Source organism: Pristiophorus japonicus, chromosome 15 (genome assembly GCF_044704955.1).
Source record: "Pristiophorus japonicus isolate sPriJap1 chromosome 15, sPriJap1.hap1, whole genome shotgun sequence".
In the NCBI taxonomy this organism is placed as follows: Eukaryota; Metazoa; Chordata; class Chondrichthyes; family Pristiophoridae; genus Pristiophorus; species Pristiophorus japonicus.
Window position 1 is genome coordinate 161,322,852 of NC_091991.1, and position 16,886 is coordinate 161,339,737.

General features: G+C 39.8%; 1 protein-coding gene across 2 annotated transcripts in view; it reads right to left on the reverse strand.

Annotated features, from left to right (window-relative positions):
• LOC139281183 (protein tweety homolog 3-like) overlaps positions 1-16,886 on the reverse strand; it is a 186,095-nt gene that overhangs the window by 61,194 nt on the left and 108,015 nt on the right. For both annotated transcript variants that reach the window (XM_070901217.1, XM_070901216.1), the window contains exons 5-7: positions 14,059-14,154; positions 10,236-10,308; positions 5,752-5,827 (exon numbers count right to left, since the gene is read on the reverse strand). In XM_070901217.1, the coding sequence (XP_070757318.1) occupies positions 5,752-5,827; positions 10,236-10,308; positions 14,059-14,154 (245 nt within the window). The remainder of the gene's footprint in view (positions 1-5,751; positions 5,828-10,235; positions 10,309-14,058; positions 14,155-16,886) is intronic.

The following is a 16,886-nucleotide window of genomic DNA, read 5'->3' on the forward strand; positions in this document are numbered from 1 at the left end:
CCTTCAGCTCCCTCGGTCTCAAGCTCTGGATTTCTCTCCCTAAACCTCTCCATCTCTCTCTCCTCCTTTAAGATGTTCCTTAAAACCTACCTCGTTGATCAAGCTTTTGGTCATCTGTCCCAATTTCTCCTCCTGTGGTTGTGTCAAATTTTGTTTGACACGCTTCTGTGATGCACTTTGGGACATTTTACTACATTAAAACACTATATAAATACAAGTTGTTGCTGTTTTGATGGGCTTAGTGTGCAATCTTGATCACTGTGGAGTAAATACCTCATGAAAAGCTATGGGACATAACATTTTTCTAACTATTTTTGGCTCCCACAGGAACAATTAAATCAGAAGTGATTTCCTTTAACACAGGTACAATCACATTAAACCACGTACATAACACCATGATGTACTAATGCAGAACTTTTAGCAAACAAAATTAATATCCAATTAACTTAATTGTATGGGTGGGGAAGAGAACCGACTACGTTCAAATGTCAACCCCAACACAAGCAAAGAAATTCCAGACGAAGCAAAATGATTCTTCTATGAATAACCACAAACCAATAATCCAGCCTATTCATTCCAAAATGGACCGTGTATAAGACACAAGGCAAAACGAACAGTGCTATTTCAATCACAGCAGGAGATCCCGCTTTCTAGATTCTGCCTCACTGCCCACAAGGGAAGGCATTCAACCCAATTTACAGCCGATGAGGAGAACAGACAGACCAATTACCTAAGGGTCTCCCTTTCTGATGAATCACAAAGGCTGTCAAAACTGTCTGGGAAACTGTAATAGACTGAAAGGTTACCAGACAATTTGTAGAACGGCACTTTAAAAAATGTCAGTTACAATCTACCGCAAAACCCAAGATTGTGATATACAAAGAAAAATGTAAATATCCCCCATGATACTGAAACTTACTCATTTACTCAGACCTCAAAATTCTAGCACCTTACCATCATAAAGATAGCTCTATTATATTTCTCTGCAGTTGTGTTTGCAGTGAAGCCAATCCCCATAATGTCACCTGTATTGTATTTCGTGTGTGTGTGTTGGAATTCTAGTCCCTCAAACCAAAAGGAGGCCAGGTGCTTTCATTCAGATAGTATGATTCAAATGATGCTTTTTCTTTGTTACGTGGATACAGTCAACAAACTAATAGAAAAACCCAGATTTCCTGAATGCACAATATTCTGCTTTTATTTGTGTTTAATTCACGGTCATTTCTCTTCCAGCAATGCGCAGCTTGATGAAGTTCTGCTCTTCTCTCCTGGGATTTCCATTGTCTCATTTACCTTGTTTGCCTTCATTGTTTCTCTTCTCATGTTTGATCAGGTATCTACTGAAACTCACTTTCCTCAGCAACTGTCTTTGGCTCCTATGTGGATTCTAACTTAAATTCCACCCTTCATGTTTTTGGATCGACCCATGGTTCAATATTGAGTTCAACAACTTCAAATCAGAACCACTGCTCCTATTTTCTCAGACAGCAGACGCGGACAATGGTTCTGCTGTTGCCATTTACCCCTCTTCTGGACCCAGCTTTTCTTTAATAATTGTCCCATTATCAAACCCCCTTTGCAGTGCATCAATAACCCTTTTGTCCTTTAATCACTCGTATCCTCCACCCGAACAGACCTTCTCCTCCATTGTTTATTAAAAATTTAATTAAAAAAAAACTTTTCCACAAGTTAACAAGTAGGAAAAAACTGCCAATTATTTCCCTTGGCTGCCCTTGCCCTCCTATCAGTTCCACCCAAAACTATCTGCTCCAATGGAGAATCCAAAAGAAAGAAAGAAAAGGTAATACAGGTACAACGTCCCGAATCTGGAACTCCGAAAACCAGAATTGTCCGAAAATTCTGCGCATAGCTGATGGAGTCGTCCGGAATTAATGTCCGAAAACCGGACATTTGAGGCGGCCAACAGTGGGGTGGTGCAGTTTGGTAGGAGGAATAAGGAGGCTACTTACCAGTAAAAAGCGCAGTGCCGAGGGGAGGCCATGAGGAGCGGAGTGAATCGGCAAGGTCCAAAATCCAGCAAAACCCTAAATCCACCACGGATTCAGTCGAGGATTCCGGATTTCAGACAAGATCAATAGTCTGAAATCCGTAACCCTTGACCGAATTCGTGCCGGATTTCGGGTTTTGCCGGATTTCGGACATCGCCGCTCAAAACCCGGCATGGAGTCGGTCCCGAGGATTCCGGATTTCTGGCGTTGTACCTGTACTGCCATTTTCAGTACTCTTTTTGAGCAACTTACTCATTTGAAAAAAAACACTAAATTCTGAAGTCAAGTCACATACTGTGTTCATCTTGTATGTTCACATCTCATACCCTGGACTGAGATGGGAGCATAATGTATTTCAAAGGGGCACTGTACAAAATGGATCTTGTCTCTTAATTCCATACAAATCCGACATTTTTGTATGATAAACAAAACATTAGACATGAAATGAGCTGCACTGAATTAAGTTTGCTTGATCTATTGTTGTCTGCTGCGGCAAATAGAATGCTTAGTTACAGTAGGAAGCAATCAAGCCTCAATAGCAACAGCTGATGGGGTTAGATGACGTAGAATGAGAGGGGCTGGCATGGAGTATAAACACCGGCATACACCTATTGGGCCGAATGGTCTGTTTCTGTGCTGTAAACTCTATGTATTTCTATGTAACTGATTCCCCATAAGAAATAGTAGAGCCTCGCAATAAAAGTCACAGTGCTTCATGTTATTGGCTGACAATTAGCTGGAGTGGGCCATCTCGTTGCATGCAACGTCAGTTTGATTTTTTTGCTCACCCTTCAGCTCCAATTGTTTTTGCGCCACAAACTGCTGGAAGTGCGAACTGATAAAAGTGAGGCAAGATCAACGGGGTATCTGGGATCTTGGTGAGTGACGGGACCAATAGTCTAACTCTTTAACCAATGAGATTTAAGGATAGAGAAAGAAAGAGCAAACGGAGAAGGAAATAGGGTGAATCAAAGTCAAATTAGATACCAAGAGAAATAAAGAGAGAGGGGAAGAGTAGACTAAGGGAGAAAGGGGTGAAAAAAAAAACTGGGGAAAAAAGCTTTTATTTTAAAAGAAAATCGCTAGGAACAATTTACTACTTGCAGGAGTGAGCCTCCGCAGTCTAAATTGTTGCCTTACTGGGCTTCCAAGGTTGAATAGCATGTCAGGACCATAAATCACCTCATTAACAGGGTCCTTATGCTGTAAAATAGCACACCTAATATCCTGCAGGAAGTTTAATTCGTATTTACGGCACAAATCCAGCAATTTCTCGACACTCATGGGGGGGGATTGATGGCGAGCTTCTGTTTTTACGAGGCTAATGACGGAACAATGTAAATCATCCTGCAATTCGCACTCACGGCATATCTCTTCCTCGCCACAAATTGCTGGGTTGTTCTACGCACCAATAATGGCGTGCACCGTGAACTCACCATAGCTTTTCCAGAAAATTCTGGGCCATTAGTACAAATTGGTTTGAATGCAAATAAATTGTGCGGTAATGAGAGAAAATCCAGAATATTTTCAAAATCCCAAATCTTGGACAATTATCAAATTTCCAAAACATAGGCAAGGTAATCTCTAATCCAGAAATAAATAAACTGACAATGTGGATTATTCTCACTTCTTGAAGACAAACCAGACTGACATTAGAGTATAAAACAATCCATGAAAAACATAACTAATTATTTTCAGTAATGAGCAATTAATGGTACAAACTTCCAACAAAGGATGCAAAGTAACCTTCAACCATTGGGTAGACTTAAACTGGTTTACAAAGAACGCATCTTGCACTTTGAAGATAGGAATATATCCAGAAATAAAAGGATGAAAATTGTGCTCATAGAAACATATGAATCAGATGTTTTAAAATATGTAATTTTAAATATTTAAAATCACGCTAGACCCTGGCTAAAACAAATTTGATTTGATCTGCTTTTACAACTGATTAATAAACTTATTAAAAACAATGTTGTGACAAACTCATTAATATGTAAAAGATGTCATGGTGGAGAACTCTTGCAACTTTCTGAATTCCTGGCTTTGGAAGATCATAATGTCTGATTGAAGCATAACAAATCAATTTGATTTGACAATATATAGTCACTGATTAGAATCCATCATCGATCAACAGCTAAAATAATTCAGATTGTATTGTATTAGTAACTATTTAATCAATAAAATAAGCAGTTAGGATCATTAACAAATTAGGAAATACTTAATGGATTGGTCAAGTTAAAGTATTTTTATTAAGCATGTGTGCAATGATGATTGAAAGCAAATATGTAGCCACTTCATTTTTGATACCTCTAGACTTGACTATTCCGATGCTCGCCTGGCCATCCTCCCCATATTCCACCCTTCATAAACTTTAACTCATCCAAAATTCTGCTGCCCATATCCTATGAGTTCCGCTCATTGTGTTTGCTGACCTACATTGGCTCCTGGTCCGACAATGCCTCGGTTTTAAAGTTCTTATCTTTGTTTTCAAATTCCTCTAATAGCCTCACACTCCCCATCTCGAACCTCCTCCAGCCCGACAACCCACCACGATCTTTGCACTCCTCCAATTCTGGCCTCTTGCGCATTCGCAATTTTAATTGCTCCACCATTGGCAGCCATGCCTTTAGCTGCCACGGCTCCAAGCTCTGGAATTCCCTCCCTACCTACCTCTCCTCCTTTAAAACGCTCCTTAAAACATACCCCTTTGACCTATCTGAACATATCATGTGACTCGGTGTCAAATTTTGTTTGATAACGCTCCTATGAAACGCCTTGGGACGTTCTACTACATTAAAGGCGGTGTATAAATGCGAGTTGTTGATATCCCATTTACTTTAGAGGGTTGTTGTCAATGGCAACACCAGAGGCAATCTTAAAAATAATCAAAATTAATTCCATCAAATTTCCAAACCTCCTCAGATGGGTAGGGTACTCTGCCTGGTACCACTGATCTCTGGCAGAAAATATCAACATGCAAACATTGGCACTTGGATAAAGTCTTCTAATTTGGCTCTAGCTATTGGCAAGTTGCCTTCTAAAGCCTAGCGGTATTTTCAGAATTGCTAATCTTTATGGGCTTGTAAATATTTTGGTAAACATTTGCATTAGATTTTTTATATAACCATACATGTCCAAGGTAAAAGCGTTTCAGAAATAATTGGCACTCAGATGGAAGCTGGCGTTTACAAATAAACGCCAAAATGGAGTTCACCGGTCTACTAATTTGCAAGCAAGATCTTCAATATACAGACAAGCCAGGATGTCAGAACTTGACAGGAGTTTTATTCTTTTATGAAAACAACATGTCAAAACAATGCGCATTAGATATCAGTCTAAGAGCCAAGACTGGATAAATTTAATGTAATAGTATCCCATACAGAAAATGTTTGGAACTTGTGCTAGAGCAAGTCCCAACGAACACCTTGAGGCATGTTGTACCTTTAGAGACAGGCACTTATCTGCCAAGCAGGGAATCTTGAATTTCATTAATTGAAGTATTTCTCCCTAGTTAGTTCCTGGACTATATTATATATAGCTATTTCTGGATCAACTGGTCACCATGGCAAAAGAAATCCTCAGATTATACACCATTAGTCAAGTTATTAACTGCAAGCCTATTAATTGTACATTGTTTATTTTGTTGGTGGAACAGTAAACCATTATCCCAACATCTGCACTGTTATGCTAAATTCAGAGAAATTTACCTCTTATCAAGTTCTGTTCAAGGACAACATACCTTTAGCAATAAGGCCATGCTCATCTGCCATTTTGGAGACATATGTATCAGGAGACACACAGAAGTCACTCGAACCCTGGACAAGAGATGAAAACACAAGGTTAATAATAGTCAATGAAAATTGTGTAAGAGCAGATTTGGAAAGAATCAACCCATTTCTTGCGACCCACTGGGGTTAGGGCCAAGTCTATGACTGATTGCACTGGCTTTAAATACAAATACAAAAGCACTGATCACAAATATACCGCAACATTGAACCAGGGGTGTCATAATACGGCTATAAATTCAATGGAGGTTGAGGTCATCATTTCAATAGGCCATCTGGAGATTTCATACCATGATTTAAACAATGATTCTTGAGTAACAGAATCAGTATATGTTCTGCAAAATCTGTACGGTGTTGAATGCGCAAGAGCCCTTACCTGTATGTAAATCTCTGGATGACATTGCAAAATAGTTAACTGACTTTTTCAGTCCGTATTCACTATCAGAATGTCAATCCTGGAGCTTCAAAGGGGATACAAATCCCTGCAGCATGGATGCCTACTGATTCCTTTTCAAGGTTTTATAATCATATGGCATCAGCATGGGGTTTACATGTGGCACAACAATTGGTCATGTGGTTGAGTATAGCTTAGCCCATTCTTGGTTTTCCAATTGCATTGTTAGGCTTTGCTGGAAACCTGAAGGCAGATGATGAAAAAACATTGAGGCTTTCACGACAGCTGCTGGAAGGAGTCACCTAGACGTTGGGTATGGGACAATGCATTCGTATGCCCAGAGCTTGATGTCTACCAGCACTGGGTTGCAGAGAGCCAAGTAGCTGCTCCAAATAGTGGAACCACAATTCAACGGAAAACTGCAAGCACTCTGCACAGGTAATCTGTGAAGTTTTAGGTGGTTTAAATCCAACATTACTGTGGTCAGAAGTATGGAGGCAATGCAAACATTTTAATATCAGTTGAACTGCTCAAACATGCCTTTCATGAGAAATCTCTGGTATCTGCCATCAACCTGGATTTCAGTTGTTTAATGACTAACTAATGATTATCCTTTTTCCGGGACAGGAAGAGGGAGAAAAGGAGCAAAACCACTTTGGGTCAAATTGGACTCGAGATGGTGTACCTGGTAGTGAAAGATTGAACTGAGTCAACTCTTCTTTGGAAGACTCAGTAATCAGATATCTGAGCCAGGAAAGTCTACAGTACTTGAGGACACTGATGATTACCCAGCCAGCATGGCTCATTGATGGGGCCTTGAGGGGTAAACTTCTCACTGAAAGCTGGCATTCTTCTCACTCAGCTTCAGGTAGTCTTGGAAATCCATGTCCTAATAGATTGAGTAGTCCAAGCTGGACAACCAGTAGGAAACCTACAGTGCTTTGCATTGCTAAGCTGTGTACTTTCAAGTGGTTCAACACTCGCAGTGCCCCTGTGGTCCAGGGTCACCAAGCTATGGCTGTTGCCAGCCTGCATCAAAGCACTCTACAATGAGTAAGTGGGGTGTGCTCCCAAGGGACTCCATCCATCCAACAAACAGAAACAATACCTATGCGGATTTCTCAGTCACTTGATTTGTTGAATATTAAGCATTGTGCTGGATTTCCACGCATGGCAGGCACCCAGCAGGCAAAATATAGTGGATAGTGTCAATTCGTGATGTTCCATTTGCCCATTAAATCACATCATCTAATGCATGCTTTCATGTCCTCCTTTGCCTGATCTATTCAACTTATCCAAACAGTAACAACCCTAAGAACTTTACTTGTGACTCTTAAATAAATGTACCAAGATGTCGTCATTTTTTTTCATCATAATCTTCCTCATCACTTCTCTCGTGTATGTTCAGGATCACCTTCTTAAACATACTTGTCCAACTTATTTTCAAAATACCATAACGCAAATGCCTCCAATCTTCTACCATCAACATTCACTTTCACATCTTCAATGCTGTTGAGTAGACATGGCTTAAGCATTCTTAATTTTGACTAGCTTGATCTGCCAGTTGCAGAGCAATATCTCGGCATTGTTAAATATCTTTTGTACAATTACCAGCCTCCATTTATACAGTTTTACCCACACAAAGCCCAGACAACTCAATCCAGGCTGCGCATATATATTTCTTATTGGCTGGCTTGTCCTTTTTGTATGTTTGAGGCCCGGGGGTTTGGAAAAGGCTGTTTTTTTTTTTAAAAAGTGATGCCTCAATGACGAATAAATCCTAAATTGGAATACAAAGATCTGTTGGTATCAGATACATAAAGGGAACATAAATGTAAATTTTACATGCAGCCTCCTAGGCTCCAAGGAATGCAACTATACAGTCCACAGAAACAAAAAATTGGAAGAGTCTGGTCTACATTCTTAATCTGTCCTTTCCTCTTTTCTTGCAAGACATTACATGTTATTATGGGGCTGAATTTGCCATCGGAGACTTCCCGCGGGCAGATGCCTCCAACCAGCAAAAAAACTACGCACTTACCTTCTGCCTCGGGATCCATGGAGACTTACTCTCCTGGGCCTGTAGGCGTAGGCTTGGATAAGAGGCCCACGTATTCCAAGGGTGCATATGGTTGACAAGCATCCCCTAGGATCACGTGGGCCTGCCCAATCACTCCAAGAAGGGTCACAGACCTAAAACATTAACTCTGTTTCTCTCCACAAATGCTGCTTGACCTGCTGAGATTTCCAGCATTTTCCGTTTTTATTACACTTTAAGAAGAGAGTCCCATTCATGGGGATTCTGTATGTATGAAATTCTTATAAGTATGACTGGGAATACCCCAAAAAATACTTCGAGACAACAAGTAAAAAAAAATTACATATTTTAAATTAAAATGGCAATTAAATATTTAAAACAAAAAATGTATTTTTTGAAAAATAAATTTACATGTTATAGCGGGCTCAAAATAAACTTGCCCTATTGCACAAGATTTTAATGTATAAATGATTGCTAACATTTTATTTTTTTTAAACTCTTATGCTGGTAAAAACAGGCCTTTTGCCTGCTTTTACCCGGCGTAAGAATTTCACGAGCAATCATTGGGCAGAAGTCTACCTGCGGGGGCCCTTTTCCTGGGGATGCGTTAATCCATCAAGAGAATTCTTGGCAGATCACAAGTTCCAGGTTTTAGAGCATGCGCAGTGCATGCCTAAACCCGGAACTTAGGCCGCGCGTGCACCTCTTATGTGCCTGTAGGGGCCACGCATTACGATCCTATATTGGATAATTGGGAGGTTATTTTCACCTAGAGTTTACTTAATAATTATACCCGCAACAAATAGGTTTACTGGGTTAATCCGTGTCATTAAATTACAAAACTTCATTCACAATACAAAACAATGCATTTTTTTGACATAATAAAGCCAATTTAATATCTTAAGTGCTTACCCAAAATAATCTATTCTTGATCTTTTCACACCCAGGCAACATGAGAATTGGTATGCAACTCAAAAATTCCATTCACAGCAGCTTGAGAACAGATTATTTAATGAACCTTCAAATCATTCTAATCGATTATGCAACATTTCTACAATCTTTTCCATTTTGTTTCACAACAGTAGCTATGCCTTCTCATTTCCATTTTACCTTTTCATTTCTGGTTGCTTCCACACCACCTAATTTTATATTATAAACTTGACTGGTGGACTCATTATGATAATGAGTCCTTCACTATAATCAGCTATCAATCTCAATATATTAAAACAAATCGCATAGCACTCTCAATATTTTCTTCCTCGTGATTATCATAGATCGCAACTAATTGAACGGACAATGTAACTGTCTGTAATAATTGGTTTGTAGTCAAGAATGCTTAACTTTGAAGAACCCTCACCACCCCCCCACCACTACAATTATTACATGACCAAACCAAGCTAGTGTTGTGCATTGTATTGTATATTCTAAATTAATTTAACAAAGTTACACAAGATCAATTCAGTACTTGTCTGGAACTTCTGAACAAAATTTACAAAATAAAACACAAATAACCCTTTGTTGCATAAGCAGATTACAGTTCAGTGCGTGAAAAAAAATTAATTTGCATTTGCAGATAGAACAAACAACCCAGGGTATTCATTGATCCCATTGCTTCAGTTATGCAAGCTAGTTCAGATCACTGGCATGGTTAGGTTCAGGAGCTGCTCTAATAGCACATTTATATTCAGCACCTTCCAAATCACGACAAACTAAATATAAACAAAACAAAGCTCATGACTCAGAGGTTGCACACACTACCAATACATGCGGTTTATACCTATCCCTTTGGATAGCTGTGATAATGCAAACCATTTTACACAGCAGCCCGCTGCCATACAGATCAACAGAGTGGTTTTAGGAAAGCCATTAATCTAGCAAAATATTCACTACTAATGCCTTGGCAGTCATTTTTAAGTATGCATTGACTGCAGCAGGAACATTATAACCGGTGTCTGGCTTGCCAGTTATCTGTGCCATTATTTACTGCAGGTAAGTTAAAAACTCACCACCGACACTGCCAGTTCCAGACCGAGCGAACTCCAGCTGATAATCAAGGTCAGCACTCCCAGGAGAGCCGCGCTGTTCAGAGAGAAAAGGCAGAGTGTAAGAGGGCCAATTGCAGTAAAAAGCACACACTATACTACAAGCGATTTAATACTAAAACAACTATGTGATAATTACAAGCTTGTTTTGTTAAAATATGAATCTTACACATAAAAAGAGAGTTCACAGCTTTAAACTAATCCTCCCAAGGTTTCACAGTAAAAATTAGATTTAAATTCAGTTTAAAAATATTCCATTTCAACCTCTCAAATGAAACTGATTAACTTTAAAATTGCAGTTTCACTTAGTATGGCACAGATTATTGATTTTAACAAAGTAGCTTCAATCATGCAGCTTTTAATTTCAATAAGGGTAAGAGAAGATAACAATTTGATGTCGTTTGCAATTTGATAATCAGTGATATACGATGATGAATTATTATTTGACTGTCAAGCAATTATTTTAAAGGTTAAAGTAATTTAATTTTTCTAAATGTCAGACAAACCTTTTTTGATACATCATGATAGAGCATTGCTGATCAGCTTCTAATATCAACATTATAATCTCAGCAAAATGCCAAAATAAGCCAATCACACCCTAATAACTTGCTAATATTTCTCCAAGGTTGATAGCTTAAGAATGAAATAAAACATCTGAATAACTGAGGTCCAGCATCAAAGGTAATCCAATGCACTGTAGGGCAACAACAGCTGTCAGATTGCAGTCATATATGGAAAACTGTTACTGACAGTCCATCATCCTGTGCATGGTGAAGCCTTGGGACACTCAAACTTCCAGAGGTCAAAAAGGAATCTCTTCTAATTCATTTTTAATCCTCTTGCAAAAAGCAGCTACACATCCCCATTTGAAATGATTTCTAAAAAGAGAAATAAGTAAGACTCCTGTGGTATTTCCTGCACACTAGCAACACATTCACCCGTACCGAACAATTTCCACTTCAAACCAACTATTATTTGATACTAATCAAATCATGTTCAGTTCAGACCATTAGTTATAAATTTTGTACACATTAAAAAAAGCTATTGTGTCCATTTTTACATATTTTATAGCAAGAGTTTTAGCTTCTCAATTTCTGAAAAATAATTACTCTTCTTTTAGATATCTCATATTACATAGAACTTCAAAACACTGGCACACTACTATTGATAATAACCAATCACTTGTACAAAATATAGATTTACCGCTGGCAGTTTGCACATGATCAACCATAAGCTAATGAACAAAATGTACTTGACTGACTTTCAGGTTAACATTTTCCCTTTATTATTTTCTTCCATCCATTCCTGGTCGTGCTGCTTCATGCTGGGGTAAATACTCTTGGGCACTGGTCACCTTCCAGTACTTCACTTAAGTGGCCATTTCCTGTCAGTATCTTGCTCAAGTGACCACGTCATGTGAATGTCAGCAGCTAATCAACCACAGGGGACATCACTTTAGAACCAAATGTAGTCCTTACATGTCCGTTTTCAACGGGAAGGTGATGGGGTTTTGCCATTCGACAGTGATCAAGTGGGAACCCAAGTTAATTTTCCCCTTACTACAGCAACCCTGTCAGTCCACCTGAGATCAGTTAACTTAGCACAGAACAAGGGCCATCCCAGATTACTTAAGGAAGTGGCCCTAGAAATAGTGGAAGCATTGGTGGTCATTTTCCAACATTCTATAGACTCTGGATCAGTTCCTATGGATTGGAGGGTAGCTAATGTAACCCCACTTTTTAAAAAAGGAGAGAGAAAATAGGGAATTATCAACTAGTTAGCCTGGCATCAGTAGTGGGGAAAATGTTGGAATCAATTATTAAAAGATGTAATAGCAGCGCATTTGGAAAGAAGTGGCAGGATCGGTCCAAGTCAGCATGGATTTATGAAAGGGAAATCATGCTGGACAAATCTAGAATTTTTTGAGGATGTAACTAGTAGAGTGGACAAGGGAGAACCAATGGATGTGGTGCATTTGGACTTTTAAAAGGCTTTTGACAAGAGATTAGTGTGCAAAATTAAAGCACGTGGTATTGGGGTAATGTATTGATGTGGATCGAGAACTGGTTGGCAGACAGGAAGCAAAGAGTAGGAATAAACGGGTCCTTTTCAGAATGGCAGGCAGTGACTAGCGGGGTACCGCAAGGTTCAGTACTGGGACCCCAGCTATTTACAATATTACAATTAATGATTTAGACGAAGGAATTGAATGCAATATCTCCAAGTTTGCAGATGACACTAAGCTGGGTGGCAGTGTGAGTTGTGAGGAAGATGCTAAGAGGCTGCAGGGTGACTTGGACAGGTTAGGTGAGTGGGCAAATGCATGGCAGATGCAGTATAATGTAGATAAATATGAGGTTATCCACTTTGGTGGCAAAAACAGGAAAGCAGATTATCTGAATGGTGATGTATTAGGAAAAGGGGAGGTGCAACGAGATCTGGTGTCATGGTACATCAGTCATTGAAAGTTGACATGCAGGTACAGCAGGCGGTAAAGGCGGCAAATTGGCCTTCAAAGCGAGAGGATTTGAGTATAGGAGCAGGGAGGTCTTGCTGCAGTTGTACAGGGCCTTGGTGAGGCTACACCTTGAATATTGTGTACAGTTTTGGTTTCCTAATCTGAGGAAGGGCATTCTTGCTATTGAGAGTGTGCAGCGAAGGTTCATCAGACTGATTCCCGGGATGACAGGACTGACATATGAAGAAAGACTGGATCGACTAGGCTTATATTCATTGGAATTTAGAAGAATGAGAGGGGATCTCATAGAAACATATAAAATTCTGATGGGATTGGACAGGTTAGATGCAGGAAGAATGTTCCCGATGCTGGGGAAGTCCAGAACCAGGGGTCACAGTCTAAGGATAAGGGGTAAGCCATTTAGGACCGAGATGAGGAGAAACTTCTTCACTCAGAATTGTGAACCTGTGGAATTCTCTACCAAAGAAAGTTGTTGAGGCCAGTTTGTTAGATATATTCAAAAGGGAGTTAGATGTGACCCTTACGGCTAAAGGGATCAAGGGGTAGAGAGAAAGCAGGAACGGGGTACTGAAGTTGCATGATCAGCCATGATCATATTGAATGGTGGCGCAGGCTCGAAGGGCCGAATGGCCTACTCCTGCACCTATTTTCTATGTTTCTAAGTTTCTTTCTGATCTGTGTGGGCCAGTTCCGTAAAGGACAAAGCAATTGCTAACTGAACCATCAGGGACTCTGTATTCATTTATTTATAAAACATACTACTTACATACTGCTCAGGGTCCCAAAACTTGTGCAGATGCTGGGAAAGGACAGGGTCGGACTTGGTTATAATAATTGAATTCTTTACCAATACTCACCACCAAGACTCGCATGAAAAGTTGCCACCTAAGTGAAGTCAATAAGCCATTGCCCTCGGAAGAGAAAGAAAGTAGTAAAAATTGTCGCGAAAGAAGAAAAAGGAGGAAGCAAAAATTCCCCCAAAATTAGCGATCCTGTAAGTTTTTACCCCTGGCTAAGAGGGGAAATAACTGGCTACCAGAAGTCTAATCATTTAGTGCTGTAACTATTGGTTACAGAAAGGAGAGGGGTTGAAACAACTCTCAATTTCTTGTTATTCCTGCAGAAAACTACCTAATCTCCATTTGCCACCTTTTCCTGATAACCTGGTTGAAATTAGGAAATTGCCATGTGGGGAATAGCACTGAGCTGCTGCAACAGATTCACAATGGTAATTATAAAAAAAAATACAATTAAATCTGGCTGTCAGCAAAATTCACTGAACACAATGCATCACATAAGCACACTTGCCAAATAAGGATTCCCTTTGAGTTGCGGATAAGCCCAAATAGCACCAGTAGACAGATAAGAACGTCAAAAAGCAGCAAGCCAAGATATCCCAACCATCTGTAAAGAAAACAGAACACTTAATAAAGTAAAAAAAAGACAATGATTTCATTCGTGTTAGACAGGTGACCCACTCTTACAGTATCTGGAAATAGAATCGCTATCAAATGTCAATATTTCAGAGTAATACCTAAATAAGACTTAACGGAATGGATTTTCCAGTTAGTTGCGCTTCTTTTTTCGCCCTGGAGGTGTGACAGCAAAATACACTGAACACAATGCATCACATAAGCACACTTGGCGGCAGTGAGCTCTTTTGGACAGGCAGTCAGCCTCCAGCGCCCCGCGGGGGTTTTCGGGGTTGGTTTAGCTGTGGCGCAGAGCAGTACCGCCTGGAAGAGTTGAGTCGGTGTGCAACGCTCCAGATTGCGACACGGCTCACTTTGAGTCCCACCTGACCCTACACCCTGCAGCGTGCCCTGCTGGGCCCGCCTGTGATAACGGGCAGTCTGATCTCTACCAACTGCAGTGAGGTAATGCCATCCTTAGGTAAATGTGATTGTTTTTTTCTTTCTCAACGATTTATGTTGTGGTGGCGTGGGCTATGTATTGGGAATGTTTTTGTGGCTTTTTTCAGGGTTTTGCTCTACCCCCCCCCCCCCCCCCCAGGCCTCTCTGAGTGCTCCCGGGCTGGCTGTTCAGCTCTGGATTTTCACTTGCTCAGCCGGCCTAACGCCCCAAGAGGTGTACAATGCTTCCCTGAGCGCTCCGCCCTGCACTCAGGGCCCAGCTACCCAATTTTGATGACTGAGGCGCAAACTTTACTGCCCCGCCGCCATTACTGCCCCGAAATCAGCAAAGCCGAAAATCCAGCCCAATGTTCTGCTCAAGTAGGTGTGCGCTCTGGCTCCCTCCATATGACATGGCTGAGATCAGAAACTCATCACATGAGGAATCTTACCAGTGCATAATAGTTACTCAGTGCAAAATAACCAAGCATTACTGCATCAGTTACCAAAAAACACTTTATCCAAAATAAATAGCCCAAATTGCACTTTAACAGTTTAATATTCAGTTTTTCACCGCCAATGGTCCAATGTAACATGACTGTTGATTCAGTACATGATGTTAATTTAAGATATATCTTCAGCTTCATATTTAATTTGCAAACTGATTAATAACTTATGACCTCAAAAGTTACTAATTTTTCAAAAGTTCACGGAGATATTTTGCAATGCACAGTACTTCCTGCTTTGTTGCCTTAGCTGTGCATACACTGGGACAAAACTGCACTTTAAAAGGAACTTAAATGATTTCAGTGCTTCCAAGATTAGTCAGCTTAGGACCCTTCTGCAGGAACAGTGCTACACTCCAAGTAAGCCTGATGTAGGATGGGCACAATACTTTTTCTCCTATACAGATCTCTTGCGATATTATTCACAATGGGTTGGAAGAGAGGCTGAATTACGGTGACCAAGTCAAATTCTGTTTGTTGCATGGTATTTTGGGATTTTAAAACAAAATGTCTGTCATTATTGAATTCCGCAATTGTTCATTTTTCCACTAAAGCTGCATTGATTCTCTTTATATCCATAATTGAGCAGCTTTAAATATGGTCAGACAGTAATTCATCTCCCATGACATTGCAAATAGGAGTCCAAACGTGCTTCAGTCAAGTCTTCAGTCAGAGAGGATAGACAAAGGGAGTAGGGCGCAAACACATAATTTAGCCCCCATTTTAAAGACATACAATCTGTTCTTATTTTCATCTAATGCTTCAATTTTACATTTATAAAGGTAGTAATCTCTGGATTACCTATTGTGCCAAGTGCTGAATAGGTTAAGAAAATGATTAGAAAGGTCAATACATGGCTTCTTGCCGGAGGGAAGGGTTGCATTCATGGGGCATTGTGGCGAGTTCTGCAACAAGGGAAGGCTATAGTGAATTGAAATTCGTGCAGGAAGGGCGAACAGAGCAGTGAGAGAGGATTTAAAGCAATATGGCAGGAAAGGTCCAAGTTTGAGACTAGAGAGACAGCAAGGGTTGATGATTAATAATTAATAAAGCTGGGTCCACTTCCCTGCTCGCTCTCCATAACCCCTTACTCCCTTATCGGTCAAGAAACACGAGGCTTAACTGAAATAGCAAAAAAAAACAAAAGATAAAAAAGGAAAAGGACACAAGGGGGCAAGATAAAAACTTTACTGTAGAAGGGACAAAAAATTATTTTAAAATGCAATTAGAAAACCAGGTCATAGAATTAGGGTCAACGTTTAAAAAAAAAACTGGAGTCAGGATTGAGTGGTATGTATTCGATTACAAAGCATTTGAAATAAAATTGGAGTGTTGAAACCATTAATAACCGTGGAGGAAGACATGGATTAGCTTTTAAGCTTTTAATGAGAGATGGGGGTGAAAGAAGGGGTGGGTAGCACATTGATAAAGGATTCTATCAGAGCACAAGAATGTATATCCTAGGGGCTGCGTTGAGAGAATCCATATGGATAGAGTTAAGAGCAAAGGAAATGGTCTAATTCTTGGTGTGCATTACAGCAGACATAAGATAGAGGTGGAGAATCAGACAATTCAGGAAGATACTGGTTAATATTTTGAAAGAAAAAGTCGCAGATTCAGGCTATTTTACAAAAAATGTGTTTTAGGACTGTACACATTTGATGAAGTAAAGAACTTTAGGTCAGGATCCTGATCACCTTCAGCAAAAGATTAAAATCCTTTAATTCTCTGCAGCTAAACTGGAAGGATTAAAAAAATATATATATAATATATATAT